Below are 27,535 nucleotides of genomic sequence, written 5' to 3' on the forward strand. Positions count from 1 at the left end.
AAGTAAGACCATACAGTATCTCTTTCTCTGTCTTATTTTACTTAGCATAATGCCATCAAAATTCATCAATGTTGTTGCAAATGGCAGGATATCTTTCAACTCTTGCTTTCATGAAAGAGCTGAAATGTGAGGGAACAGATTAATTTTATTATGTCTGTGTCTGGCTACAGACCCTCCTGCCTTTAAGAGTTTGGGCAGAGAAGGGGAAAGGGGAATGGATTAAAGAAAAATTTTTTCCAATCAAGTTATGTAGTGTTAATAATTAATGCCAGGCTTTTGTGTAGGAATGAATATAATGTCTCAGTTCAAATTTCACAGGCATAAATTTGGAGGGAACTTCAACTAAAATAATCCCATGCACTAGAATTATGCTGCCCAAGAGAAATATCATGTGAACTACTTGTGTAATTTGAAATTTTCTGCTAGCCACATTAAAAAACTAAATAAATAGTTCAAATTAATTTTAATAATATATTTTATTTAACCCCCTATATTCAAAACAGTATCTTTTAGTATGTCTATATATCAATATATGCAATCGATATTAAAATTATTTTTAAAAAAAGATTTTATTTTCTCAAAGATTTTATTTATTTGAGAGAAAGAGAGAGAGAAACTGAGCACGAGAGAGAGAGAGAGAGAGAGAGAGAGAGAGCAAGCAAGTGAGCAGGGGGGTAGGGGCATAAAGAGCAAGAGAAGCAGACTCCTTGCTGAACAGAGAACCTGATGTGGGGCTTGATCCCAGGACCCTGTGATCATGACCTGAGCTGAAGGCAGATGCTTAACTGACTGAACCAACTGGGCACCCAAAAAAGATTTTATTTTATTTAAGTAATCTCTACACCCGACATGGAGCTCAAACCCACAACCCTGAGATCAAGAGGTGTGCACCCAGGAGCCCCTTGAAAATTATTAATGAGATATTTTGCATGCTTTTTTTTTTCTTATGAGGGCTTCAAAATCTGGAAATATCAAGTCTAAATCCAGAAATACTAAGTCTTCAAAATCTCAATTCAGATACACCACGTTTCAAATGCTCAATTGCTACACGAGGTTCCTGGCTACCGTACTGGACAGCACAGTCCAGAGGCACTGACTGGGGAGCGTATACACTTTGTTCAGTCTATCTCCAAGAAAGCTAAGCACGTTCAAGTGGCAGCTCTGACCCACCTTCATCTGCTGAAAACTCAGAATCACAGACTTGGAGAGCGATGTATTCCTTGGGGATCTAATAGCAGCACTCACTACCTGAGAGTTCAGGTAAACCTGCTCTTTCTCATTTGCCTCTTCAAAGAACGTTTCATTTGTGATGTTTCCAAGAGAAGAATAAGAAATAAAGGCAATTGCACTGGGACCTGAGAAAACAGAAAAATGGAGGTCTTTAATAGTGCCACCATTCTTCCCCACACCTACCATCCTCACACACCTATACATACACACAGGTATATATGGATGTGCATATTCACCTATGTGAGGGTCAAATTATTATTATTATTTTTTAAAGACTTTATTTATCTATTCATTGAGACAGAGAGAGGCAGAGACACAGGCAGAGAGAGAGAAGCAGGCACCATGCAGAGAGCTCGACATGGGACTTGATCCAGGATCACGCCCTGGGCTGCAGGCGGCGCTAAACCGTTGCTCCACTGGGGCTGCCAGTGAGGGTCAAATAGAGATTCTCACTGTCTCTCCCTTTTTCATTTCTGAGACACACATTGTGTTTGTGGCCTTGAACCCTTTTTTTATATTGAATGGGATAAAACTTGGGGTAAGAGGAGAACTGGACAAACCGAGAGGTTAAGCTGATTTGCATAAGAAAGAACATGACTGTAGCCTTAGGAGAAAATGCTGTAAAGTCAAATGGGAGAAGGGCCAAGAAGAGGCAGATGGAATTTTCAGGGGGGAGGAGAGGAAGGTCAGTGGTGAAGAGGAAGCTTAGGGAGTTAGGTAAGTCTTCCATGATGTCATTCCACTTCCTCTGCTGCCTCCTGAAGAGACTTCCGGAAAGGCAGACTTATTTTTCAAGACTTTTAGAAGTGGTTTTGCATTCCTTTCAGATGAAGCATAATGTTGAGACTGGACTCAAGGAAATCCATTAACAGGTTACATGTATGTGTATCTCTTTGTATGTATTATGAATGTAATCATCTCCTCCCATATGTTATATACGTAAACTAGATCTAGAAATAAATAATGTATATAGAAATCATAATATGCTAATACTTCTATCTATTTATTTATTCAACTTTTTTTTTTTTTTTTTTTTTTTATGGAATGCCTGCTCTGGTCCAGACACTATTCTGGGTGTACAGTGAGGGACAAAGAAGCCATTTCTGCTCTTATAGATCTTACTTTCTGATGCAGGAGAGAGACAAACAAATATAAATAAATCAGTAAAAGTATATGTCAGAGAACAATCAGTCCTAGGGAGAAAATTAAGTGAGGTTAGGGGACAGAGGGACTTGTCAGATGCTATTTCAGACAGATTTCAGATAGCAGAGTGAAGGGAGGGAGGGCCACGTGGGTATCCAACAGAAGAGTGCTCTACTCTAGGTAGATCTGAAATAACAGGGACAAAGTTCCAGAGACATGAATGTGCCCAGCTGGTTTAGGGAACAGGGAGGAGGCTAGTGTGGCTGAAGGGTGGTGTGTGTGTGTGTGTGTGTGTGTGTGTACGCCAGAGTGAGAAGAGGTGAGGGCTGGGGATGTGATGGGGGCAGATCCTGCAGGGCCTTATAAGCCTTGAGCAGGACTTTTGCAAGTGGAAAGCCATTGAAAGATGTCAAGCAAAGGAATGCTGTAATTTAACATATTTTATCATTTTTATTTTGGGGAGTGGGCAGAAGGAGGGGGAGAGAGAATCTTAAGCAGGCTCCACATCCAGCTCAGAGCCCAAAACAAGGCTCTATCTCACAATCCTGAGATCCTGATCTGGGCTGAAATCAAGAGTTGGACGTTCAACTAACTTAGCCACCCATGCCGTCCCAGGTCAACATACTTCAATAGACTAAAATATATGCATATGGGATATATTTATATCATGTATTTATAATTTTATCATATATTAGAGGAACATTAACATGACATATATCAGTAGGATATTGTTATATGCCAAATTGTATCCCCCCCAAATCAAGTTGAAGTCAACTCACAGAACTTGAGAATGTGACTGTGTTTGAAGACAGGGCCTTTAATAGGGCCAGAGGAGAAAGGGCCTGACTTTGTTGCTATGATGGAAGTGGGCAGTCATGGGAGGCCTCATGAAGGAGGTGAAAGTTGACCTGCATTGAAGAGTAAAGAAGAGGGATGCCTGGGTGGCTAAACCACTTGCCTTCAGCCCAGGGCATGATCCTGGAGACCTGGGATTGAGTCCCACATCAGACTCCCTGTCTGGAACCTGTTTATCCCTCTGCCTGTGTCTCTGCCTCTTTCTCTCTGTGTCTCTCATGAATAAATAAATAAAATAAATAAATAAAATATTGAAAAAAAAAAGAGTAAAGAAGAAATGTGGACACAAGAAAAGAGACCAGCGATGTGTACCTGTCCCACGTGAAGACACAGGGAGAAGATGGCCATCTGCCAAGGAGAGAGACCTTGGAAGAAACCAACTCTACCAATGCCTTGATCTCAAGCTTCTAGCCTCCAGAAATATGTATATTTGTAGTTAGTTTGAATATGTGGGTTATAGGGCTATAGTATGGGTTATTGGATTATAAGATGTTATGACCATATTCTCGCATCAGTAAGTTTTCTTTGTTCTTTGTAGCTGCCAACAAGTCCACACTACAGAGGCCATATATGTGAAGCAGTTAGGATTGTAGGGACAGGAAATAGGTTAATAGGTTTCTAGATTAAAATCCCAGTTTTATCACTGTCTAGCCTATGCAGCCCATCCTATTGGAATAAATTCCTCGGTAGGTTTCTCTAATCAGGCTTCTGTGGTCTTGTCTGATGGATCAGAAGCAATTCATTTCTGTTTCTCCAAGTTAATGACAGTTTCCATTTGTCAAAATGAAACAGTGGTGGGTGGTTGGAAAAGATGGGCAGGTGATATGTCCATCTGCTCTCGTACTTAGAAATAGCTTATTTCTGGGCTGAAGTATTCGGGCTAAGAGCAAAATCACAAGCAGAAAAGAGAAGAGTGGCTGTAGGTGTCCACAGTCAACCTCCATGACCTGGGTTTTGTTCTCTGAGATGTTTTACAGGGAGGAGGTGTCATGGGTTATATGGATTATATGTCATGGGTTAATATCTTGGGTTACCTAGGACAGTTTTGGTTCACCTCTGGTGGGTGTCTGGGTACAATTAGATAGCACTTCCTTTCAGTCTTAAAGTTGTTACTGTTTGAAGGTCAATTATAAGGGTGCTCTACGTGAACAGTTCTTAACTGGAGGTGGGTGGGTGGGGGGCTCCATTCTGCCCCCTCTGGGGACACTGGGCAATATCTGGAGGCATTTTTGGTTGTCACATTGAGTGTGCACTTCTGGTGTCTAGTGAATAAGGGCCAGGGATGCTGCTCAACATCCTACATAGCACAGGATGGCCCACATGACAAAAAAGGATCCTGCCCTAGATGGGATGTGAATGATAGAGAAACATCCCTCTTTGAGTTTGTCACACCTTGGTCGATGGATTCCTTTCTTTCATTAGGAATGTTGAGACCTCCACCTAAATGTGGATTTAATTCAGTGAATCTTCATCACTGTTCTGTAGGTAATGAACCCATAATGGTGACTCTAGAGAGACATAATTCACGATTGTCATCCTTATGGGGATTCCAGCATGGTGGGGGAGACAAGGTATGGCAATCAAGACAATGCAACATGTTAGATCCAGGATAACGTAGGTTCAAGGGCCTGGGGGAGTGTAGAGGAGGGAGGGCCTGACTCTGGTGCTATGGTAGGAGTGAGCAGTCCTGGGAGGAGGTGAAGGCTGAACTGTGTTGAAGAGTAATAGTTCACCCAATGGTGTGGTGGTTGGCATTCCTAGCAGAGGAACAGCCAATGCAAATGCTTGGAAGTGAGACTATAGGGCCCATGGTGGGGGAGGGTAAATAGTCCTTCACTGGGCACTTCTGTGCCAGGTGCCTCTTCAGGCACATGTAATCACATTACGATGTCTGTAATTTTCTTAAAACAAGTCAGCATAGGCAGTTCGTATGGGTTGAGTTGTGTCCTCTCTGAACTCATATGTGAAATCCTAATCCCCAGTAGCCCGAGAATGTGACTGAAGAGCAAGCCAGGCTGTGGATGTGTTTTGTTTGGCCCACAGTGTGAAGTCTTGCACACTCTCTACAAGTTGTGAGTTTCAGAAAAAAACTTTTGGTAACAAGGCAAGTGTGAACTTGTGTGGTTGGAGGTTGGCTTCCATCCTCCACCTAGCCCATTCTCAAATGAGGCAAGTTCAAGTTCTTATCTTCTTGGGGAAGGAGAGGAAGTGATAGGAACTAATTGTTTCATGACACTTCCTCAGTTCAGCACGTGTTTAGTTGTCCACGTTCTGTTGCCTTTACTCAGGGACTTTCACTGATGGTATAGATCTGCTGTATCCCACGTTTACAGGATTGGATTATAAGACCTCATTTATCATGCCTTAATAGTTATAACAATATGGCAGCTATCGTAAGACCAAATTTAAAAACGGAAGGTATTCACGCAAACAACTAAATTTTTGGTTTCTTTTGAAAAATCAGAAAGTCTGGCAACAGTGGAACAATTGATAGTAACAATCCATTCCTTTGAACACAGGCTGTAGCAAATGTTGTAGGCACCCTGACTTTATTCCCTTGGCAGTCTTGTGTTCCTTATATGCTGATGGATTCTACTGCAAGCAACTGCAACTCTCTGCCTAGGAGCATTCCTGGTAGCAGTAAATGTGTTTGATTTGTACACAAGGTAGAGTGGCAGGGCCTGGGAGTTAACCCCTGTAGAAGGGCCACTGATGGGTCAGAGAAGCTCTCTCTCCTTGAATGGGAGACCTCAGCAGACTGAATCACAGTTACCACCAGCAGTGACCTGCTCACTACCATAATAATATCTGTATTGGCTCTCCTCTCTTCTCTGTTTCATTTCCTCTCTTCCTTACTGGAATGGTTGCTTTTATGTGTCAATGTGGTTCGGTCATGCTATTCAGATATTGGGTCAAACATGAGTCTGGGTGTTGCTGTAAAGGAATTTTTTAGATAAGAAGAACATTTAAATCAATGGCTTCGAGTAAAACAGATTACTCTCCATTACACCCACTCTCCACATGGGTGGGCCTCTTCGGATCACTTGAAGGCCTCATGAAAAAGGCTGAGTTCTCCCAAATAAAAGCAAATTCTGCCTCTAGCCTGTCTTTGATCTGCAGCTACAACATCAACTCTTCCTTGGGTCTCCAGCCTACTGGCTAGATTTTAGACTTACTACCTTCCACAAACACAGGAGCTAATTTCTTTTTTTCCTTTTTTTTTTTTTTTAAGATCTTTAATTTATCCATTTGAGAGAGAGACAGACAGACAGACAGAGAGCACAAGCAGGGGGAGAGGCAGAGGGAGAGGGAGAAGCAGACTCCCCACTGAGTTTGGAGCCCGATGTGTGGCTCGATTCCAGGACCCAGAGATCATGACCTGAGCTGAACGCAGATGCTTAACCATCTGAGTGTCCCTGCAGGAGCTAATTTCTTTCTTTCTTTTTCTTTTTTTTTTGAAGGAGCTAATTTATTAAAATCTCCCTCTCTGTTTCTCTTTCTCTCCATCCTCCACCCCCCACACCAGATTGATTTCTGTTTCTCTGGAGAAGTCTGACAGATACACCTACTGATGCTTCCTGGAATTACCTCCCAAATAAACTTACACTTCTCTCAGGGACTGCATTTCCATGAACCCCAGTTGAGACCTGGACAGAACAGCCCCCAAATTGGAAAGAAGTATCTTCCATGCTGAAGACTAGAAAGCCTCCACTTTGGGGAGTTTTTTTTTCCCTAAGGAAAAGACTCAGTTGACACAGTCTTAGGATAACAAACTCATTAGGAAGGAGCTTATTGGGGACTCTCATTATCAGTATCAATGTATGATGGGGACTCTCATTATCAGTATCTGTATGATACTGATCTATGTGTCTTAGAGGTTCTGAATACAGCCACCATGTGTACCTTGTATGTTTTCCTGCACGATGTCATCACAGTGGATATCCACTGAGTTCATGTGGGTGTTCAAGCTGAAGATCTGTTCTTCAGAGCAATTGTCTGTAACAACTCGAGTTTCAATAGCTGGTGAGAAAAGCAACAGGCAAGTTTACCTTTAATATAAGCTTTAAAAACATGTATAGCAACATAAACAAGTTACGTTTACTGAATGTCTAGGATGTGCCAGGCACTGTACATTGTCTTATAACCCAGAGAGGGACCCTTATCCAAACGAGGAAACTGAAATTCAGAAATTAAGTAAAACCTTAACTCCTGGAATACAAGTTCTTAACTAACATTCTTTAGTAACCATCTTTGTTTTTTTAGAAAAAGATTTTATTTATTTACTTATCTAGAGAGAGAGCATGAGCAGGTGGAGGGGCAGAGGGAGAGGGAGATAACCTTAAGCAGGTCCCATGCTCAGCATGGAACTTGATGTGGGGCTTGATCTCAGGAGCCTGAGATCATGACCTGAGCTGAAATCAAGAATTGTAGGCTCAACTGACTGAGCCACTCTGGCGCCCCCTCTAGCAACCATCTTTCTGGCAACAACTCTGTTTCTAGAAATTTATTCTCAGAAAATAATCATGGGCGGGAGGATAGATTTAGCTACAAGGAAGTTCACAACAGCATAGATGATAGTGTGAAAAATAGGAAATGACCTAAATGTTCAACAGGAGGAATTGATTCAATAATTGATGGCTTGTCTCTATAATGGGGAACCATGCTTCCATGAAAATGAAGTCACAGGGGAATTGCCATCAAGAAACAAACTAATGAAAATATTTAACTTAAATATTAGCAGATGGTCAGAGGCTGGCTCTGGGTTTGAAATTGTTGAAACTAGGTGACGGGTACAGTTGGGTTCCTCCTGTGTCTCCCCGTTCACAGATGAGGGGAATGAAACCCAGTGAAATGAAGGCACTGGTCTCCCCCATCAGTTGGGACCTGGCCAAGTCAGGAATGCTGAGAGCTATTATAATCTGACGAATAGCTTAATTTTGAATGAAATGAACGCATGAATAAAATGAATGAATGAATAAATTAATGAATGAGTCTCAATTCCAGTTGCCTAAGAAGGTTAGGCACTAGATTTTGTTTAATATTTAAAAAGTTATTATTATTTTAATAGAGCATAAACTATCTTATCTTGCAAATTGGTAAAACAAAATGGTTAGTTAGTCATACATAAATCCTTAGATATCTTCAGGCAGAATAAAACACAGCAAACGGTATTTCTGGAAGCGAATATGGTGATGTATATCAGAGTCTATATAAAAGGTGTCTTTTCTCCTTGACCTAACAATTCTTATTCTATGAATTTATCCTAAGAAAATACCAAACAAATATGCACGACAGATTTTCAATGGTCTTTTTATCACAGGGTTTGGCAAAACCCCACATTTCCCAGAATAGGGAATAAATACAATGTAAATAAATTATATACAATGCAATTTGATAAACCATTGAAGACAATAATGTAGGCAACGAGGATGTATATAATTTACATGGAAAGATGTTAGTGATGTAATGAGTGAAAACTGTATGTTACAATGTCACATACACAGCCAATATGCATCTTCCTCAGACATGCACCTATGTGGTTATAAGATTGGAAGACAGCAGGTTTGGCTAGTCTAAACTTAATTTTGTTTATATGTTTTTTTCCTATTTAAAAAAAAATTAATACTTGGCTTTGCTATGACATTTTATTTATTCTTATTTTTTTAAAAAAGATTTTGTTTATTTATTCATAGAGACACACAAACACAGAGAGAAGCAGAGACACAGGCAGAGGGAGAAGCAGGCCCCATGCAGGGAGCCCGATGTGGGACTCGATCCCGTGTCTCCAGGATCACACCCCAGGCTGCAGGCAGCACCAAACCGCTGCGCCTCGGGGGCTGCCCTATTTATTGTTATTTTTTTAAAATAGAGAAATGATTACTACGGTCAAGCTATTTAACATATCATCTCCTCAGGTGGCTACATTACGAATATGTATGACAAGTATGATGAAAGTATTTTTATTTAAAAGATATGTAGTGGGCAGCCTGGGTGCCTCAGCGGTTTGGCGCCTGCCTGCCTGCCTTCGGTCGGGGGTGTGATCCTGGGGACCTGGGATCCAGTCCCACATTGGGCTCCCTGCATGGAACCTGCTTCTCCCTCTGCCTGTGTCTCTGCCTCTCTCGCTGAGTCGCTCATGAATAAATAAATAAAATCTTAAAAAAATGTGTAGTAAGATATTCCTTCTGGGATGGAACAAGTAGCATCATTATGACATGTGCCCGTAGGTATTAGGCATTGGATTAAAAAAAAAAAAACCCAAGACTACTTTTTTTTTAATTAATTTTTTAAAATTTTTATTTATTTATGATAGTCACAGAGAGAGAGAGAGAGAGGCAGAGACATAGGCAGATGGAGAAGCAGGCTCCATGCACCGGGAGCCCGACCTGGGATTCGATCCCGGGTCTCCAGGATCGCGCCCTGGGCCAAAGGCAGGCGCTAAACCGCTGCGCCACCCAGGGATCCCCCCAAGACTACTTTTAAGCAAAAATCCCAGACTCAGGATTGGAAACCATTGGCGATCTTCTCTCTCTCTCTCTCTCTTTCTCTCTTTCTCTCTTTCTCTTTTTCTCTTTCTCTCTCTCTCTTTCTTTCACAGCTCTACAGAGGTGTGATGAATGTGCAATAAATTGCACATAATACAGTGTACAATTTGATGAGCCTTACTGAACGTATATACCCATATATATAGTATATACCTGTGAAACCAACACCATAATCAAGGTACTGAACATGTCTCTCATTCCCAGCAGTCTCCTCAAATTTTCTCATGCTTTTTTACTCCTGCTTCCCTACCCCCTCCACCACACCCTCCAGCCCCTGGGGCATCATAGATTACCTTGCATTTTCTACAAGTCTATATAAGTGGACTCAAACAGGACATTTATTTTTCTAATTGTGTAACCCAGATTCCAGCTTGTAACTAGCCCCCTGTGTGTATCAGGCCATATTCTCTTCTTACCCATAATACTGTTGTGGATTTTCTGGATTTTTTGCTCCGGGAATTTCAAGGCAATTTGTAGAGCCTCAGATTCCGTATCTTGGAGAACAGTCGTGGCCCAAGATGCGACTTCTCCCTTCTCTCCCATTCCCGGTAGAGTGGTGTAATTAGTGAGAAATGACTTGAATGTCTCAACAACACGTTGCAGCTTTGAAGATACAAAGAATAAGAAAAAAAATTCCAATCTGATTAATCCCACACCCTGAGGGAAAGTAGAAAGCATGAGAATGCAGCTTCTGGAGCCAGAGGACCCAGTTTCAATCCTGACTCCACCACCGACTGGCTGTGTGAACTTGGAAAAATCACTCAATGTTCTGTGCCTCGGTTTCCCCATGTTAGAATGGGGACAATAAAAGAATCTCATAGAGTTTTTTGGAAGATTAAATGAATTAAGAGATGCTACCTTTTTAGAACAGTGTCTGTGCCAGGTAAGCACCAGATGAGAGTTAGTTATTATGAACATCTTTTACCAACAGAGGAGTGGTAAGGTTGCCAGAAATGAACCAGTGTTTCTCCATTAGGGTAATTTTGAGCCTCCAGGGACATTTGGTAATGTCTGGAGATATTTGGATTGTCTCTATTGAGGTGATGCTACTGGTATCTAGTGGGTGGGGGCCAGGGATTGCTGCTCAATACCCTGTAATCCACAGGACAGCCCTCTTCCCAGGAAAGTGACCCAGGCTAAGATATCAATGGTGCCAAAGCTGAGAAAATGTGAAGTAGAGTTATAGCTCAAAAGGCATTCTAACTGGCCTTTTTTTTTTTTTAACAAATATTTTATTTATTTAAGAGAGAAAAAAAGGGAAAGCACAAGCAGGGAGATGGGGAGAGGGAGAGAGAGAAGCAAATTCCCCACTGAGCAGGGAGCCTGATGTGGGGCTCTATCCCAGGACCCTGGGTTCATGACCTGGCTGAAGACAGATGCTTAACCAACTGCACCACCCAGGTGTCCCCTAACTGGCCTTTTAATTTTAATTTTATTCTTTAAAAAGATTTTATTATATTTGTGAGAGACACAGAGAGAAGGCAGAGAGACATAGGCAGAGGGAGAAGCAGGCTCCTTGCAGGGAGCCCGATGTGGGACTCGATCCTAGAACTCTGAGATCACCCTGGGCCAAAGGCAGACGCTCAACCGCTGAGCCACCCAGGTGTCCCACTAATTGGCTTTTTTAAATCAAGAAATTTATCTATGAAGTAAAGCAAAGAGATGAGCCACAGGGTGAGAAGAATGAAGAGCCAAGGTGAAGTTTTATAAATATAAGTGTAATAGAACTGTAATATAGGTGATTTGGAAGACAATTTTTATGTGAATCCCTGTATCCTTGCACTTAAACAAGGACTGGCAGCATCAGCATCACCTGGCAGTCCTTTTGGAATGCAGTCTCTTGGTGGGCTGAACCCAAATCTGTACTGTAACACATTCCCTAGGGGATTTGTGGGTACAGACACCTCAGAGGTATTGCAGGTTTGGTTTCAGACCACTGCAATAAAGTAAGTATCATGGTAAAGCTATTCAAATAAAGTTTTTGGTTTCCCAGTATATATAAAAGTTTTGTTTACGCTATACTGTAGTCTATTAAGTGTGCAACGGCATTCTATCTAAAAAATGTACAAAATTAAAAAAAAAAGATTTTATTTATTTATTCACGAGAGACACACAGAGAGATAGAGGCAGAGACACAGGCAGAAGGAGAAGCAGGCCTCATGCAGGGAGCCCGATGTGGGACTCGATTCCGGGTCTCCAGGATCATGCCCTGGGCTGAAGGCCGCGCTAAACCACTGAGCCACCAGGGCTGCCCAAATATGTACAAATGTTATATCTCCTAGTGCTCATCACGACAGTGCATTTCACCCATTAGCACCAGATGATGTGTGGGAGTGTTGAATCATTATATTGTACACCTAAAACTAATATAACACTATGTTAGCTAACGAATCAAAATAAAAACAGCTAATCAATCAATCAATCAATCAATCAAAATAAACAATGTGTAAACCTTAAAAAATACGTTATTGCTAAAATATGCTAATCATCACCTGAGCTTTAAGCGAGTCATAATCATTGATCACAGATCACCATAATTAATATAATAATAACAAAAAAGTTTGAAATACTGTGAGAATTCACAAAATGTGACACAGAGACTTGAAGCAAGCAAAAGCTGTTGGAAAAATAGCACCAATCAATTTGTTCCATGCAGGGTTCCCCAAAACTTCAACTGAAGGGACGAGCCCATTCTGCTAGACTCTAGGTTCTTAGAGACATGGGTCATGCTCTGTTAACATTCAGAGTCAGTTTACAGGTGCTAAGTGAATACTACCTAATAGGCACTTCCTTTCTTTTTTTTTAAACTTAATTTAAATTTATTTAAATTCAATTAATTAAAATATAGTGTATCATTAGTTTCAGAGGTAGAATTTAGTGATTCATTAGTTGCATACAACACCCAGTGCTCATTACATCAAGTGCCCTCCTTAATGCCCATCACCCAGTTACTCATCCCCCCCTTCCCACCAGCAACCCTCAGTTTGTTTCCTATGATTAAGAGTCTCTTATTTGTCTCCCTCTCTGACTTCATCTTGTTCTATTTTCCTCTATGCTTCTCTGTTTAAACAGGCACTTTCTTGATCTGTCTCTTGTAACTGCCTACAATAACCATTCCTCTCCCCCTTCCTTTTACTGATTGAATGAATTCCTCAAATTTTATCTGGACCATGTTCTCCATCTACAGACCACATTGTTACAGCTTCCCTTGCAGCTAGTTTTGGCCATGGTACCTTCAACTTCTGGGTGGTTGCTTTAAGAGATCTCCAAGCAAATTATCACAATTTAATTAGCATATGATGGAGTGAGTAGATGTATCCCTTTTCTCCACTCTCCCCTCTTCACCTTGTACTCCAGACAAATTGCCCTGGACTCATTTCCTCTCTACCCACTGGTACAAAAGCCACATTGTGACAACCCAGTTTTGGCCATGGCATCGAGTACAAGATGCCAGGGGATGGTGGAGCAGCGTTTGTGAAGAATGTGAGTACCCTTAATGACCTCATGAGCACAATCCTTTCACCAGCCTGGACTGTTAACTCAGAAAGTAACAGAGATCCATCTTTTTAAAGCAGTTTGATATTTGGGTCTCTTTGTTGCAGCAGTTCAGCATACCTTTTTTAAAAAAATATTATTTATTCATGAGAGACACAGGCAGGGTGATGGGCACTGAAGGGGGCACTTGGCGGGATGAGCACTGGGTGTTATGCTAAATGTTGGCAAATTGAACTCCAATAAAAAAATTAAAAAAAAAAAGAAGAGAGACACAGGCAGAGAGAGAAGCAGGCTTCATGCGGGAGCCCAATGTGGGACTTGATCCTGGGACTCCAGGATCATGCCCTGAGCTGAAGGCAGATGCTCAACCCCTGAGCCACCCAGGTGTCCCTCAGCATACCTTGATATAGTTTCACTTAGTCTGTCTTTCTTGGTCTGGGTTAGATCCTATCTGTAGGGGGCAATATACATACATGCAAACATCCATGTGGACATATGCTATCTCTACCATGAGATATTTAGCAATATACATATAGTGATAAATGTGATATATTTGTATACTTCACAGTTATACATAATATAAATTATACATAATTTATACATACTATAAATTATTTATAACATTGTACTATTGTATTATAATTGATTATATTATAAATAAAACTATTTTAAAAAAAATTATTTATTTATTCATGAGAGACAGAGAGAGAGAGGCAGAGACACAGAGGGAGAAGCAGGCTCCACACAGGGAGCCCACTGCGGGACTTGATCCTGAGTCTCCAGGGCCACACCCTGGGCTGAAGACAGGAACCAAATCACCAAGCCACCCGGGCTGCCCTATAAATAAACTATTAAAGTATGTCACATACCATAACATGTAATATATAATATATACAACATATCACACCTATATGATACATATATAATATACAAAGTATAGTAGACATATAATATATAGTATCCACATCCACTTGCTAATTTTGGGATTTGTAAACATTTGTTACCTGGCTGGGTTCAGGGGCTGGGCTTCTGCTCACATTCTTCATGCCTTCGGTTGTTGTTGAGGAAGTGGTTTCTGCAAAAGACATCAAAGGAAGTTACTGCTGGAACTGAGAATAAAAGGGTGGAGAAGTGGACAGGAAGGTGACTAACTTTGCATCTAGAAGGTCTGAACTCATACTTTTTTAAATTAAAAAAATTTTATTCATTAATTTTAAAATTCCAGTGTCATTAGCATACAACATTATATTAGTTTCAGGTGTCCAATATAGTAATTTAACAATTCTGTACATTACATTTCTGCACATGAACATACATTTTCTGTACATGATCATCAGTGATCATCAGGATAAGTGTACTCTTTATCTTCATCACCTATTCCATCCATTCCCCCCTGCCCTCAACCTCCCTTCTGGCAACTGCTGGTTTGTTCTCTATAAGAGTCTGGATCTTGTTTGTCTCCTTTTTTTCTTTTGAACTCATATTCTTGTTCACTGGTAAGGTTGTGCTCTTTAGAGCGTCTCCCAGCTGTATCTCCATATTTCTTGTGCATAGATTTCCCTGTCTATATGGTTTCCATGAAAGTGCTAGTGCTTATACAAGATGGTGCTTCTTGGACACAAATCCAAGGGTGGGCACATAACTCAAACTGTACTAAACACATAGCTCAAACTGGACTAATTGGTACATTTCCAAAGAATTTACAATTAGGTACAAAAGAGAGTCAGTTGATCTCTCTTTGGGTGATTGAGTCACTAACAATGGTAAAATTTGGACGTGTTGGTGGCCATATTTCCTGTCCTGTGGACTAAGAAGGCAGAGAAGGCCAGTTTGCACTGAAAAAAAAGAAAGAAAAAAAAGTAGACCCAAGGAGCTTCAGATACTAGGGTGTCTTGATAGTGTGGAGTCCCCATTTCAGTTCATTTAGGAAGCTCAGCTGTATTCTTGTTCTTGAGTTCCAAGACATATCCACGCATTCTTATCATAAACTCATCTTTTCTGGGGATCCCTGGGTGGCGCAGCGGTTTAGCACCTGCCTTTGGCCCAGGGCGTGATCTTGGAGACCCAGGATCGAATTCCACATCGGGCTCCCAGTGCATGGAGCCTGCTTCTCCCTCTGCCTATGTCTCTGCCTCTCTCTCTCTCTCTCTCTCTCTCTCTCTCTGTGACTATCATAAAAAAAAAAGAACTCATCTTTTCTGCTTAAGTTATCCTGAGTTAGCTCTTCTTTGCAATTGAAAGAATCCTGTCTCAGTTGGCGCCTTGTCATCCCCATTTCCAAAGTCCTCTTGTCTTGTCCTTCTTTCCCTTTTTCTCTTCTTTCCATCATCCATTTACCTCCAGAAAGTGGAAACACATACTAGCCTCACCTCATGCATATGTGTGAATGCACACGCCTGTGCACCCACCCCCAACATCTTTTCTGGCATTAGACTCAATGAAAATTAAGAAAGGAGACAGACAAGAAGACAAGAATTTCCTTACTTTGGCAAGTGTTTTCATTGGAATTCTGGAATTGTGTGTCCCCAGAGAGGAGTTTGTATCCAGGATTACAGAGACAGTGGAAACCTCCGTCGACATTCTGACATACAGCATTTGTTCCACAATATATATTAATGGGTGGCTTACATTCATCAATATCTGGAACACAGAAGAAGAATTTGGCCATTAATTGGACAAAGATTTATGGAACATCTGATATGTGCCAGAGGCTATACCCTTTCTACTCAATCTGTCCTGGTTTTCCAGAACAACTCAGTTAAAGTAGTGGGTTGTCTTTGTTTTTCCCTTTCCTCATTGACTTTGGTTGGATTCTCTGAGAAGCAGACATTGAGACATGAATTCATGTTCAAGTACCTTATGTAGGAGGTGATCTTAGAAAACACTGGAAAGGAAGCGGTGAAATGAGACAGGGAAAGCCAGATAGAGAGTAAAGAGAGAAGTTTTCATTGTGGCAAATGGGACTTGATTCCCCTGGGACCCTCTGGGAGACAGAGGAGGGCACAGGCTGCAGAGTGACTCCTCAAGGGGTGAGGGGGCTAGGGTATTTACCTGTCAAATTTTTTAAAGTTTTTATTTAAATTGTAGTTAGTTAATATATAGTGTAATATCAGTTTTGGGAGTAGAATTTAGTGATTCATCACTTATATACAACACTCAGTGCTCATTACAACAAATGTCCTCCTTAATCCCCATCACCCATCTAGGCCATTCTCCACCCACATCCCCTCCAGCAACCCTCAGTTTGTTCTCTATAGTTAAGAGTCTCTTATGGCTTGTCTCTTTTTCTCTCCCTTCCCCTATGTTCATCTGTTTCATTTTTAAAATTCCATATATGAGTGAAATCATATGGTGTTTGTCTTTCTCTGACTGACTTATTTTGCTTAGCATAATATACTCTAGGTCCATATACATCATTGTAAATGGCAAGATTTCATTTTTTTTAAAGTTTTTTTATTTATTTACTCATGAGACACACACACACACACACACACACACAGAGAGAGAGAGAGAGAGAGAGAGAGGCAGAGACATAGGCAGAGGCAGAAGCAGGCTCCATGCAGGGAGCCTGATGTGGGACTCGATCTTGGGACTCCGGGATCATGCCATAAGGCAAAGGCAGATGCTCAACCAATGAGCCACCCAGGCATCCCAAGATTTCATTCTTTTTGATAGCTGAGTTATACTTCATTATCTCACTTTCTCTAAACACATCTTTTTAAAAAGACTTCATTTATTTATTTGACAGAGAGAGAGAACACAAGCAGGGGGAGTGGGATAGGGAGAAGCAGTTTCCTTGATGAGCAGGGAGCCTGAAGCAGGACTTGATCCCAAGACCCTGGGACCATGACCTGAGCTGAAGGTAGATGCTTAACCAACTGAGCCACCCAGCGCCCCTAAACACATCTTTATCCGTTCACAGTCGATGGACGTTTGGGCTCTTTCCATAATTTGGCTATTGTTGATAATGCTTTTATCTGCCAAATCTTATCATTTATCAGCAGAGAAGTGTTTGCAGGGATAGTTACTGGTACTTCCACCTGTCCTGAGCATGAACTGAGTGGTCTCCAGTAGCCAGAGAGAGCCTTAGACTTAGTATGCAAAAGAATGGCAAGTGCTGAGGGCATAAAAGTGGGAAACTGACTGTATATGCTGTTATGAACTGAATGTTTGTATGTTCCCCCAGTTCAACATGTTGAAAACCTAACTTCCAGTGTGGCTGTATTTGGAAATGAGGCCTCTAAGGATGTAACTGAGGTTGAATGAGGTCCTAATAATGGGGCCTGGATCTGTTAGAATTAGTATCTGTAGAAGAAGTGACACAAGAGCTTCTCCACCTGCCTGACCACTGTGTGCACATAGTGAGGAAAGACCATGTGAAGATAAAGCAAGAAGACATCTTCGAGTCAGGAATAGAGGCCTCCCCAGAAAGTGGAACTGCCAAAACCTTCACCATGGGTTTCCCAGCCTCAGAACTGTAAGAAAATAAATTTCTGTTGTTTAAGCCACCTGGTCTGTGGTGTTTTGTCAAAGCCACCCGAGCAGAGTAATACACTTGCTAGATTAACTAATTGAGTTAGGATGTCTGGATTAAGTCAATGTGTCTCCAGTCCCAAGGCTTACTGTACCCCCTTTGCAAATGTCAGGTAGGTAGTAAAGATGTGTGATTTTCCCATCTGGTATGGCAAACATGAAATCGGGAATTTTCAGACCATGATATAGTAGAGCAGTTGCTCTCAGTTGCCCACTCAACAACTATTCTCTTTTGAGGAGGCCAGACATGGCAATTTTGTTCCCAATTCCTAGGCGATCTCTCCGCCAGCCTCTCCTCCAGCTTTCACTCCACACCCTTTGCCAATGAAATGTAAGGCTGATCTTCTTGGGGCTTCTGCAAGGAACCTAAGCCCAAGACAAAAATCACTACAAAGGAATGAGACTCAGACTGCTGTTGGAATTCCCATCTGCATCCCCGTGAGCTTGAAGATACTTCTCTGATCGCTGGGATATTCACTGATGGATCCCTCCGAGAAGAGGACAGAATGAAAATGTTCTCCCACTGAGGCAGGATAGAACCTACTCCTTAGAGCCAAAGAAATGAGAGACAGTGCATTCATCGAGTGAGAGACATTAGCTGTGCGGGCAGGTTTGAAGAGAGCATGTAGGAAAGTGCTCCAAACAAACAATGAATTAACAAATATGAAACCAGGAACTACAGAACACTCAACATCAGGGGAGATGAAGGGAAGAGGAAGCAGGGGTGAGCAGTGAACCTTGAGATAAAGTTAAATTCATGAGATGTGGCAGGGGAGATGGGGAGGGGGTGAAATAACAGTATTTTACAGATCTCATCTTTTTATTAGGAGAGGGGAAGTGAGGGTGAAATGAAGCATCCTTTTTTTTAAACGCCAGTATAATGAACATACAGTGTTAGATTAGTTCTAGATGTGCAATATGGTGATTCAACAATTCTTTTTTTTTTTAAAGATTTTATTTTATTTTTTATTTATGAGAGAGAGAGAGGCAGAGATACAGGCAGAGGGAGAAGCAGGCTCCATGCAGGCAGCCTGATGCGGGACTTGATCCAGGGACTCCAGGATCCCACCCTGGGCTGAAGGCAGGCGCTAAACCACTGAGCCACCCAGGGGTCCCTGCGATTCAACAATTCTATATGTTACTCAGTGCTCATCACGGTGAGGGCATTCTCATCCCCTTCACCTGAAATGATGGGGGAAAACAAGGCATCTTGGAAGGGGAAATAATTGATGAGTTAAAAAAAATAGTAGTAGAGAAACACATGTTTCATTATGAAGTTAAGAGAAGGTAACCAGGGGTGGAAGGGATGGAAAAATATATTATAAAGTATATTAGAACTTCAAAATATATAAAGGGAAATTCTGGGGCATCAGGGAGGGGGTGCTCAGTCAGTTAAGTTTATGACTTTTGGTTTCAGCTCAGGTCATGATCTCAGGTCATGAGATGGAGCCCCTTATTTGGCTCTGTGCTGGGCATGGAGCCTGCTTGGGATTCTCTCTCTCTCTCTCCCCTTCCATCACCCTCCACTCTTACTCATTCTCTCTTAAAAAACATTTAAGGGGAAATGCTGATTTTGTATAAGTGTTTCTTTCTTCATGAGGGTGGACTTGGTAGACTTTTTAGCAGTACACATTATTGGCATTTGTTTCCTCATGATCTCTATGGTGTTTCCTTTCCACTCCCGGCTCCAGGTGGTTTGAAAATTATCCCTTACCTTCACATGTGTTCAAGGGGAATGTGAAGAATTCCTTCCCAGACCTAGAAACGTATCCATGGTCGCAGGTACACTGAGTGCCATTGACACAGTAAGCATGTTGGGGGCAGGTACAGGAAGCTGCAGGAAGAAGGAGGGGTAGGTCAAACATCCCTGAGGTTAAAGGATGTCCCATTATCATTTGGCTTTGCCTGTGACCAGGCCCTCTAGAGGATGAAGCTGCCTATACCCTTTTTCACTTGTGAGATTTCAGTACATTAAAAAATGAGAGATACCAAACCCAAGTTACAGAAAAAAAAAAAAAAAGATTCATTTGCATGATAAAGGTCTTAAATTAATTTTAACACAAAAATTTCAACGTGATATAATTGTGATATTCTCTGGAAGAATTTATACAAGATGGAATGAATTGGTTAAGACCCTGGGGTTGATTCTGATTCTGCTACTTACCAACTGTGTGTCTTTGTAAAAGTGTCTTAACCTCTCTGTGCCTCAATACCCTCATCTGTAGACTGAGTAAGTGAATTGATACATATAAAATGTGTTGGGCAGTGCTTGGCACATAATAAGTATTAGTTAGGGTTATAAAAATTTGAATTTGTAGGGATCCACAGGAGATATATTCTGATATATACATTTTATCTTTGTAACACTATGTATAACTTCATTTGGACAGAGAGACATTAAAGATCTTAACTTGAGCCCCCTTGGTAATGAGTGGAGCTAAGAAAGTATATCGAGCTTTGGGTCTAGTGGAGAAATCTGGGAACTGTGCAGTGTTCACAGGGAGTGGGGGCTGGGAATGTGATGGGGGCCACAGTGCACAGTCTGGTTACTCAGGAGGCATCCCCTGGAGGTTGGCTAGAAAGGAAGAATCTCAGGACCTACCCTAAACCTGCTGAATCAGAATCTAGTGAGAGATCCAAGGGATTAAAGTTAGTCTGAAATCATCACATTCTTTTTTTTTTTTTTGGTGCCTCACTTATGATCAGAATGAAATGGTTACCATAATGTTGTCTTTACCCACCAGAATGTTCACTTAGTGAGACTTTGTATGTTTTAGCCACTATTCCATTCCTACATTGGGCATATTGTGGTTACTGAAAACAGATGAACAGACAAAGGAAAATAAAATAAAATTATACATTAAGAGGTGCCTGCCTGGCTCAGTTGGAAGAGCATGTGACTCTTAAGCTTGGGCTTGTGAGTTTGAGCCTGATGTCGGGTGTAGAGATTACTTAAATTAATGAAACTTAAACAAATGCATTAAAATTTGATGAAATGATGAATTAAAAAAGAATGACAGGAGCAAGCATCCCTAAATTCTGCTCCCAGAACAAGCCCCTTTGTTCTAGTCCATTGGAGAATGTGAGTTATCCCAGGTACATCCTTGGTCTACACCCTTCTTGGTCTCTGGCTGTGGAGAAGTCAGGCACTGAGCACTTACCTTTGGTCTTATGAATGATGACTTCTGATAAACTCAGCAGAAAGAAGAGTCCTGGAACAGGGAAGCAGAAAGGAGACACATGAAATAAATGAGGAAAGATTCCAGGAAATTCTCCAAGGGCTGTTCATCAGTTATTCACAGCTGCATAAAAACTGTCACGAAATATAGTGGTTTAAAAGAGCAATGGTCATTTTCTTATCTCTTATGGTTTCTGTGGTTTGGGAATCTGGGAAAGGCTCAGCTGGGTGATTCTGGCTTAAGGTTTCTTGTACAGCTGCAGTTAGGTAGTTCTGGGGCTAGAGCAGCTGGGAACTGGCTGTGCACTGTCAACCCTTCCCATAGCCTCAGACTCAAGGAGTTTGGCCTGCTCCCAACATGGTAAATCTCAGCTTGCATGGCAGTTCAGAGCTCTAAGTAGAAGTGGTCCAGCCAATAAGGCTACGTCTCCCCTTAGGATCCAGCCCTGGAAGCCATGCAATTCATCTTTCACCACATTTTCTTGGTTACAAGCAAATTACAAGTCCACTCAGATTCAAGTGGATAAGAATCATTCTTTCTTTTGAGGGAAGGTTGGCAAGATTCTAAAGCACTTCTTGGAAGGGAAGTATGGTTTTGGCCAGCTTGGGAAATATAGGCTGATTTACTGTGGTTGATAAAGTGCTCTTTTCTCTTCCCCAAACCTTTTCAACTGCTCGTGAGGTCAGCAGCCATGTTCCTCCTTCTACAAAGACCCAAAGCTCCTGGATAGATGAGTTGCTTCTCTTTCTCTTTCCTGAGAAATCCGACACCACTCTGCTAGTTCTCTCCTCACCTTTTTTTCATTCCCTTATTACATACTAATGTCTAGATCTATTTGCCATTTGCAAGGACAATATTGACAGCTGGAATGGTGCAGGAATTGACCAATCAGAGAGGACACCGGAGATCCTTCTCTGCTGTTGCAGCAGATGTTATTTTAGCTACTGAATTGTGGGGTGGGTGGGGTCCCAGGGCAGGGTCTGGGTTGGCAGGAATGTGGTGGGAGCTGGTTCTTAGCAATGATTATTTATAAATGGTGTGAGGATATTTCAAGATGAACAACCAACTGGTGGCTCTTCTAGTGTGCACTGGTTGAAATTTAGCTCTGGTGGCCAGTCATCTTATTTGCAACTTTGGTTACCCCTTGAGAAAGTGGGTCCTGCAGATAAATGGATAAAGAAAATGTGATATATATATATATATATATATATATATATATATATATACACACACACACAATGAAATATTACTTGGCCTTAAAAAATAAGAAAATTTTGACATTTGTGGCAATAGGTATGAAACTAGAGGACATTATTCTGAGTGAGATAAACCAAACACAGAAGAAAAAATACTGCATCATTTCACTTACATGAAATATCTAAAGTAGTCAAACTCGTGGAAGCAGAGAACAGATTAGTAGTCAGTAGGGGCTAGGGGAAGAGGGAAATGGGAAATTACTTTTCTTTTTAAAATTATTATTATTATTTTTGTATATTTTTTATTGGAGTTAGATTTGCCAACATATAGTATAACACCCTGGGAAATTACTTTTCAATAGGTATAAAGTTTTTGTTATACAAGGTGAATAAGTTCTGGAGATCTGCCATAAAACCTAGTACCAATAGTTAACAATACGGTGTTGTGCACTTCAAGATATGTTAAAAGAATAGATCTTGTGTTATATGTTCTCACCAAACACATACACACACAGAGGGGGCTGGGCAAAATACAAAGACCAGCCTCTACAACATCTAAGGGGAAATAAACTCTTACTGAATGCCAGGCATTGTTCTTCTAAGCACCATCACATGAACTTAATTCAGCTTTGCAACAACTTTAGGAGGTGAGTGCTATTAGCATGATCCTGGTTGTGCAGATTAAGAAACAGAGGCACAGAGGGCTAAGGCATTTGCTCCATTTCCCAGAGCTTGTCAGTGGCAGAGCTGAGACTAAACTCAGGTGCTGGGTTCCTGCTGATAATCTACCCCCCAACCCATGACCTCTCTTGCAGAAATCCCACACATGCCCAGTGCATGGGGCTGCTGTTGAGATTGGCATGTTTCTAGTGACAGCTGACTTGAGGAAAAGGTGCCTTTTCTTCCAGGAGTGGTGTTCCCCAGATGTGACAGTCCAGTAGGAGATGGAATATATTACCTGGTTATTTGGGGATCTAGACCAATGCAAGATTTGGGAGACAAAGCCCTATGGGCTAGCAGTGATCCTTTAAGAGTGGGAGGGAGGGCAATGCCAGTTCTTTTTGGGTTTCCCGGTATAAGTTTCTGATTGCTGACAAATTCCCATGAATTTAGTGGCTTAAAAACAACAGAAATTTATTCCCATAATGTTCTGTAGGCCAGGCATCCAAAGTTAGTCTCACTGGGCTGACATTAAGATATCAGTGGGATGGGGATCCCTGGGTGGTTAGTGGTTTGGCTCCTGCCTTTGGCCCAGGGAGTGATCCTGGAGTCCTGGGATCAAGTCCTGGGATCGAGTCCCGCATCAGGCTCCCTGCATGGAGGGAGCTTTTCTCTCTGCCTCTCTTTCTCTCTCTCTCTCTCTCTCTCTCTCTCTCTCTGTGTGTGCGTCTCCCATGAATAAATAAATAAAATCTAAAAAAAAAAAAGATATCAGTGGGACTGCTTCCTTTTGGAAACTCTAGAGTAGAATCCATTTCCTTCCACTCCCAACTGTCAGAAGTGACCCACATTCCATGCTCATGGTCTCCTCTTTCATCCTCATAGCCAGTAGCACCTTCCTTTCTGGTCTCCTGCCTCCCTTTTGTAAGGACCTTCATGAGTATAATGGGCCTGCTTGTATAATCCAGGATAATCTCCCCATCTCAAGATCCTTAGCTTAATCCATATCTATAAAGTCCCTTTGACCACGTGAAGTTGCTCAGGACATGCCACCCCAAAATATGCCACTTTGGTGTGTTGCTTATTTGGAGTAGAAGGCACTTGAGAAACAGCACGTGTTGGAAGGGTTTTCTGACCTATCTTTTCCTACTTAAAATCAGGCTATAAAATTTCCCCTGAGAAAGGTGCCGTCCCTGTGCCAGGAAGGAAAGAATGTCCTTATCACCAGAGACTGGGCATGAACACTGAAATGGATCTGTACACTCTGGAATAGCTCTTGTCTTCCTCTAGTTACCCTGTGGACAGACCCCCTAGTACTTTCTTGCAATTCGCCATCCCTAGCCCAAATCCCTTTCTTTGTTTTGTCATTTCACAAAGTCATCATTTCTTTGTCCAAAAGGCACAAAAACTTTGTGCTCTGGCCACTTCCCTGGGTCTTCATTCCCTTGTGAAGGCTTTCATTTACATGCTTCAATTTAATAATACTTGTCTGCTTCTCTCCTATTAATTTGTCTTTTGTCAGCACAATTCTGATTTTCAACCAGAGACCCTAAGAGGGTAGAGGTGAAGTGTTTTCTCCCCTATGCAATTATGCTAACATATTCACAGGTTCCAGGGGATTAGGACATTGACATCTTTGGAGGGCTGTTATTCTTATTCATCCTTTCATGCTCCCTTCTTTCATCAGAGAAGGTGCCAGTTGTGATCAGATACTGTATGCAACTGCATTCATGGAGCATTATGAATATTTTTGATTGTTCAGTGAAAATATTCTCAGCTGAGCTGTAAATTGCTTAATGGCAGGGCCCTGGCATATTTTCCAATGAATTTAAATTTCCCTTCCACTACTTTTGTATAATAATTAATTTGCAGAAGCTGCAGTAACACTACACCTGCCCAAATGATGACTATAGCTCACAGAGCCAGTTGGTAAAACATATAGATTGAAAAGCATTTCCTAGTTCCTAAAGTTCAAGCAGTCTGGGCACTACCAGGTTTCCTCAAGGCTAGTCTTCAAGTCCAGCCAGCAACCCTGTGCTCAATAATACGTACATGTGTCTTAAATTAGGGTTTCCCAAGAGTCATGAGCATTGCTTGCATCTAAGAGTCCTAAGAAACTTTAGAAATCATCCACTGACTCATTTTGTTCATGAGGAAACAGGTCCCTGGAGGTCAAGTGGCTTGGACTCTATTTGTGCAAATTGTTTAATTTGTTTCCTTATATGAAACATGGCCACAGAATTACCTACTACCTGGGGTTAAGGGTGATGACATAAATAAGGGCATGCATGAAGCACAATGTATGGCAGCAATCACTCCATAAATGCTAGCTGTCTCTGTTACCATTTTTTTTTCTGTTACCATTTTATTTGCACTAGAATCCTATTCTTATTTTTGACCAGAGGCTCATTCGGTTACACTGCCTGTTGCATCCAGTGATGTGGGCAGAGGGTACACAGGTAACTGAATTCACAAATAATCCATCCCAGAAGTGTCCAGGACTCTGCCTCCAGTTGGCAAAAGCAGGAAACATCTTGTTTGGGCTTCTCTCTGGTTTTTTTTTTTTTTTTTTTTTTTTTTTACATTTTATTTAAGCTTTATTGAGATCTATAAAAAATTGCACACTGTCTCACTTAAATTTGATTTCATAGATATATATCAGACACCTCTTATATATAAGATATGGAAGGCACTGCAAATGTGAGAGCACATGGCATTTACCTTCAAGAAGCTTATATTGTTTTGATAGACTTCATGATCTACCACCTGCCTCTACTGAACAGCTCTGAGACGTTAAACAAATCTTATAATCTCTCTGTAATGCTATTTTGCATCTGTCATGCGAAGGTGTTGTGCAATAATGAAGGTAAAACAATTTTAGGCTAAAGTATGCGTTCAGTAAATGTAAGGTCGATATTGTGGCTATTGATATTGTTATTTGATATGAAGCCAGAAAGATGGTTGGGGCTCCCGGGTTGGGGAACCATCTGCACAGAGGTGGCAACTGAAGCCAAAGGATCAGGAGTTTTCTCTAGGGATGCCTGGGTGGTTCAGCAATTGAGCATCTGCCTTTGGCTTAGGGCGTGATCCTGGAGTCCGGGATCAAGTCCTGCATCGGGCTCTTTGCGGGGAGCCTGCTTCTCCCTCTGCCTGTGTCTCTGCTTCTCTCTCTCTCTCTCTGTCTATTATGAATACATAAATAAAATCTTTAAAAACAAAAGAGTTTCCTCTAGGAAAGGGAGCAGAAAAAGAGAAAACTCAAGCAGAATCCTGTGGAAAGAGCATTATGGCAAAGATCTGGAGCCAGGCAGCTTAGGTTTGAATCCTGACTCTGCCATTTACAAGCTGTGTGACTTTGAGCAGGTAGTACAATCTCTGTGTGCCCCAGTTTTCTCATCCCTAAGATGAGGATAATATTAATATTCTTGGTACAGTACGGAGGAAAAGGAGGGGAAGGAAAGAATGGCAAGAGAGGTAGAGAAAAGTCAGGGCAGTGCTAAGTCACAGAATTATCAAGGAGAAGGGGATGTCAATTAGAAAACAAAGCCTTCGAAGATGAATATGAACAACTCCTTGGATTGGACCATCAGGAAAATTTTTAGGGATATTTGACAGTACAGTTTGAACAGGGTGGTGAGGAAGGAAACCATAATCCCAGGGGAAAAAGAGAATGTTTAAAGTGGAGCAGAAGAAAAAGGCTAAGGAAAAGACAGGTAATTGTTGAACCCAGTAGCTTCTGATAGGGGGTAGGTTAAGATACAGTCATTCCCAAGGTTACACATACCTGGAAGGAATGATGGCCCTCCCATTCCTGCATTCAGAATACCCTTGCTGGCCAGCTCTTGAAGTTCTTTGTTGCTTTATCCAGACCACTTATCCTATCTCAACGAAATCTTATGAGAATTGATATACATAGGTTAGCTGACTAAGGAAATTTCTATCAGAAAAGGGAACTCATTCTTATCTTTCACCATCAAACCCATGGTTCTGCTTTTTTACTTGTTTATTTTCTACAGTTGTTTTCATATGCTTCTTTGGTGGCAGGTTTTCATAGCTACTATTGATTGCCTTTGGGGTGAGAGAACCGATTGACCCTAGGAAAGTAATGGTTTTTAGTCATAGATCATTGTCTGAGGAATGGGAAGTGACTTTGGGGTCAAAATAAAGCTTAAATAACCCTGTGGTTTTGAGCTGGGTAAGCCAGAACTTAGGGTATCTCTGTTGGTATCTAAAGTTACTGGAGGAGTCATTTTTCACAAATGTTATCATTTTTACCCGCTTAGTGGATGGTACTCAACAGATCTGGCTAGAGTCTCAAAGTAAACTCAGTAGACAGTGATAAATTATTTGGTTATTTGGGGCAATCCAAACCAATTGCAGGGTTTGGGATAAAAACTAAGTCCTTCCCTCCTTCAACAAATATATTTTTAAAATATTTTATTTATTTATTCATGAGAGACACAGAGAGAAAGAGAGAGAGGCAGAGACACAGGCAGAGGGAGAAGCAGGCCCCATGCAGGCTGCCCGACGCGGGACGTGGTCCCGGGTCTCCAGGATCATGCCCTGGGCCGAAGGCAGCACTAAACCGCTGAGCCACCTGGGCTGCCCCAACAAATATTTTTTAAGACAAATATTATTACGTGACAGGATCTGTGCTACAACACCAGAACAAAGTTAACATTCTATATAGAACTACAGA

At 41.4% G+C, this 27,535-nt stretch overlaps 1 protein-coding gene across 2 annotated transcripts in view; it reads right to left on the bottom strand.

Moving 5' to 3' along the window:
* Positions 1-26,721, bottom strand: part of ADGRE3 (adhesion G protein-coupled receptor E3) — a 40,040-nt gene extending 13,319 nt beyond the window's left edge. For both annotated transcript variants that reach the window (XM_041760771.1, XM_041760772.1), the window contains exons 1-8: positions 26,621-26,721; positions 20,963-21,013; positions 19,516-19,635; positions 15,753-15,908; positions 14,273-14,343; positions 10,190-10,376; positions 7,132-7,248; positions 1,171-1,355 (exon numbers count right to left, since the gene is read on the bottom strand). In XM_041760771.1, the coding sequence (XP_041616705.1) occupies positions 1,171-1,355; positions 7,132-7,248; positions 10,190-10,376; positions 14,273-14,343; positions 15,753-15,908; positions 19,516-19,635; positions 20,963-21,013; positions 26,621-26,645 (912 nt within the window). In that variant the 5' untranslated portion in view covers positions 26,646-26,721. The remainder of the gene's footprint in view (positions 1-1,170; positions 1,356-7,131; positions 7,249-10,189; positions 10,377-14,272; positions 14,344-15,752; positions 15,909-19,515; positions 19,636-20,962; positions 21,014-26,620) is intronic.
* Between the last annotated feature and the right edge of the window lie 814 nt (positions 26,722-27,535).

The sequence above is a fragment of the Vulpes lagopus genome, chromosome 7 (assembly GCF_018345385.1).
Source record: "Vulpes lagopus strain Blue_001 chromosome 7, ASM1834538v1, whole genome shotgun sequence".
Lineage (NCBI taxonomy): Eukaryota > Metazoa > Chordata > Mammalia > Carnivora > Canidae > Vulpes > Vulpes lagopus.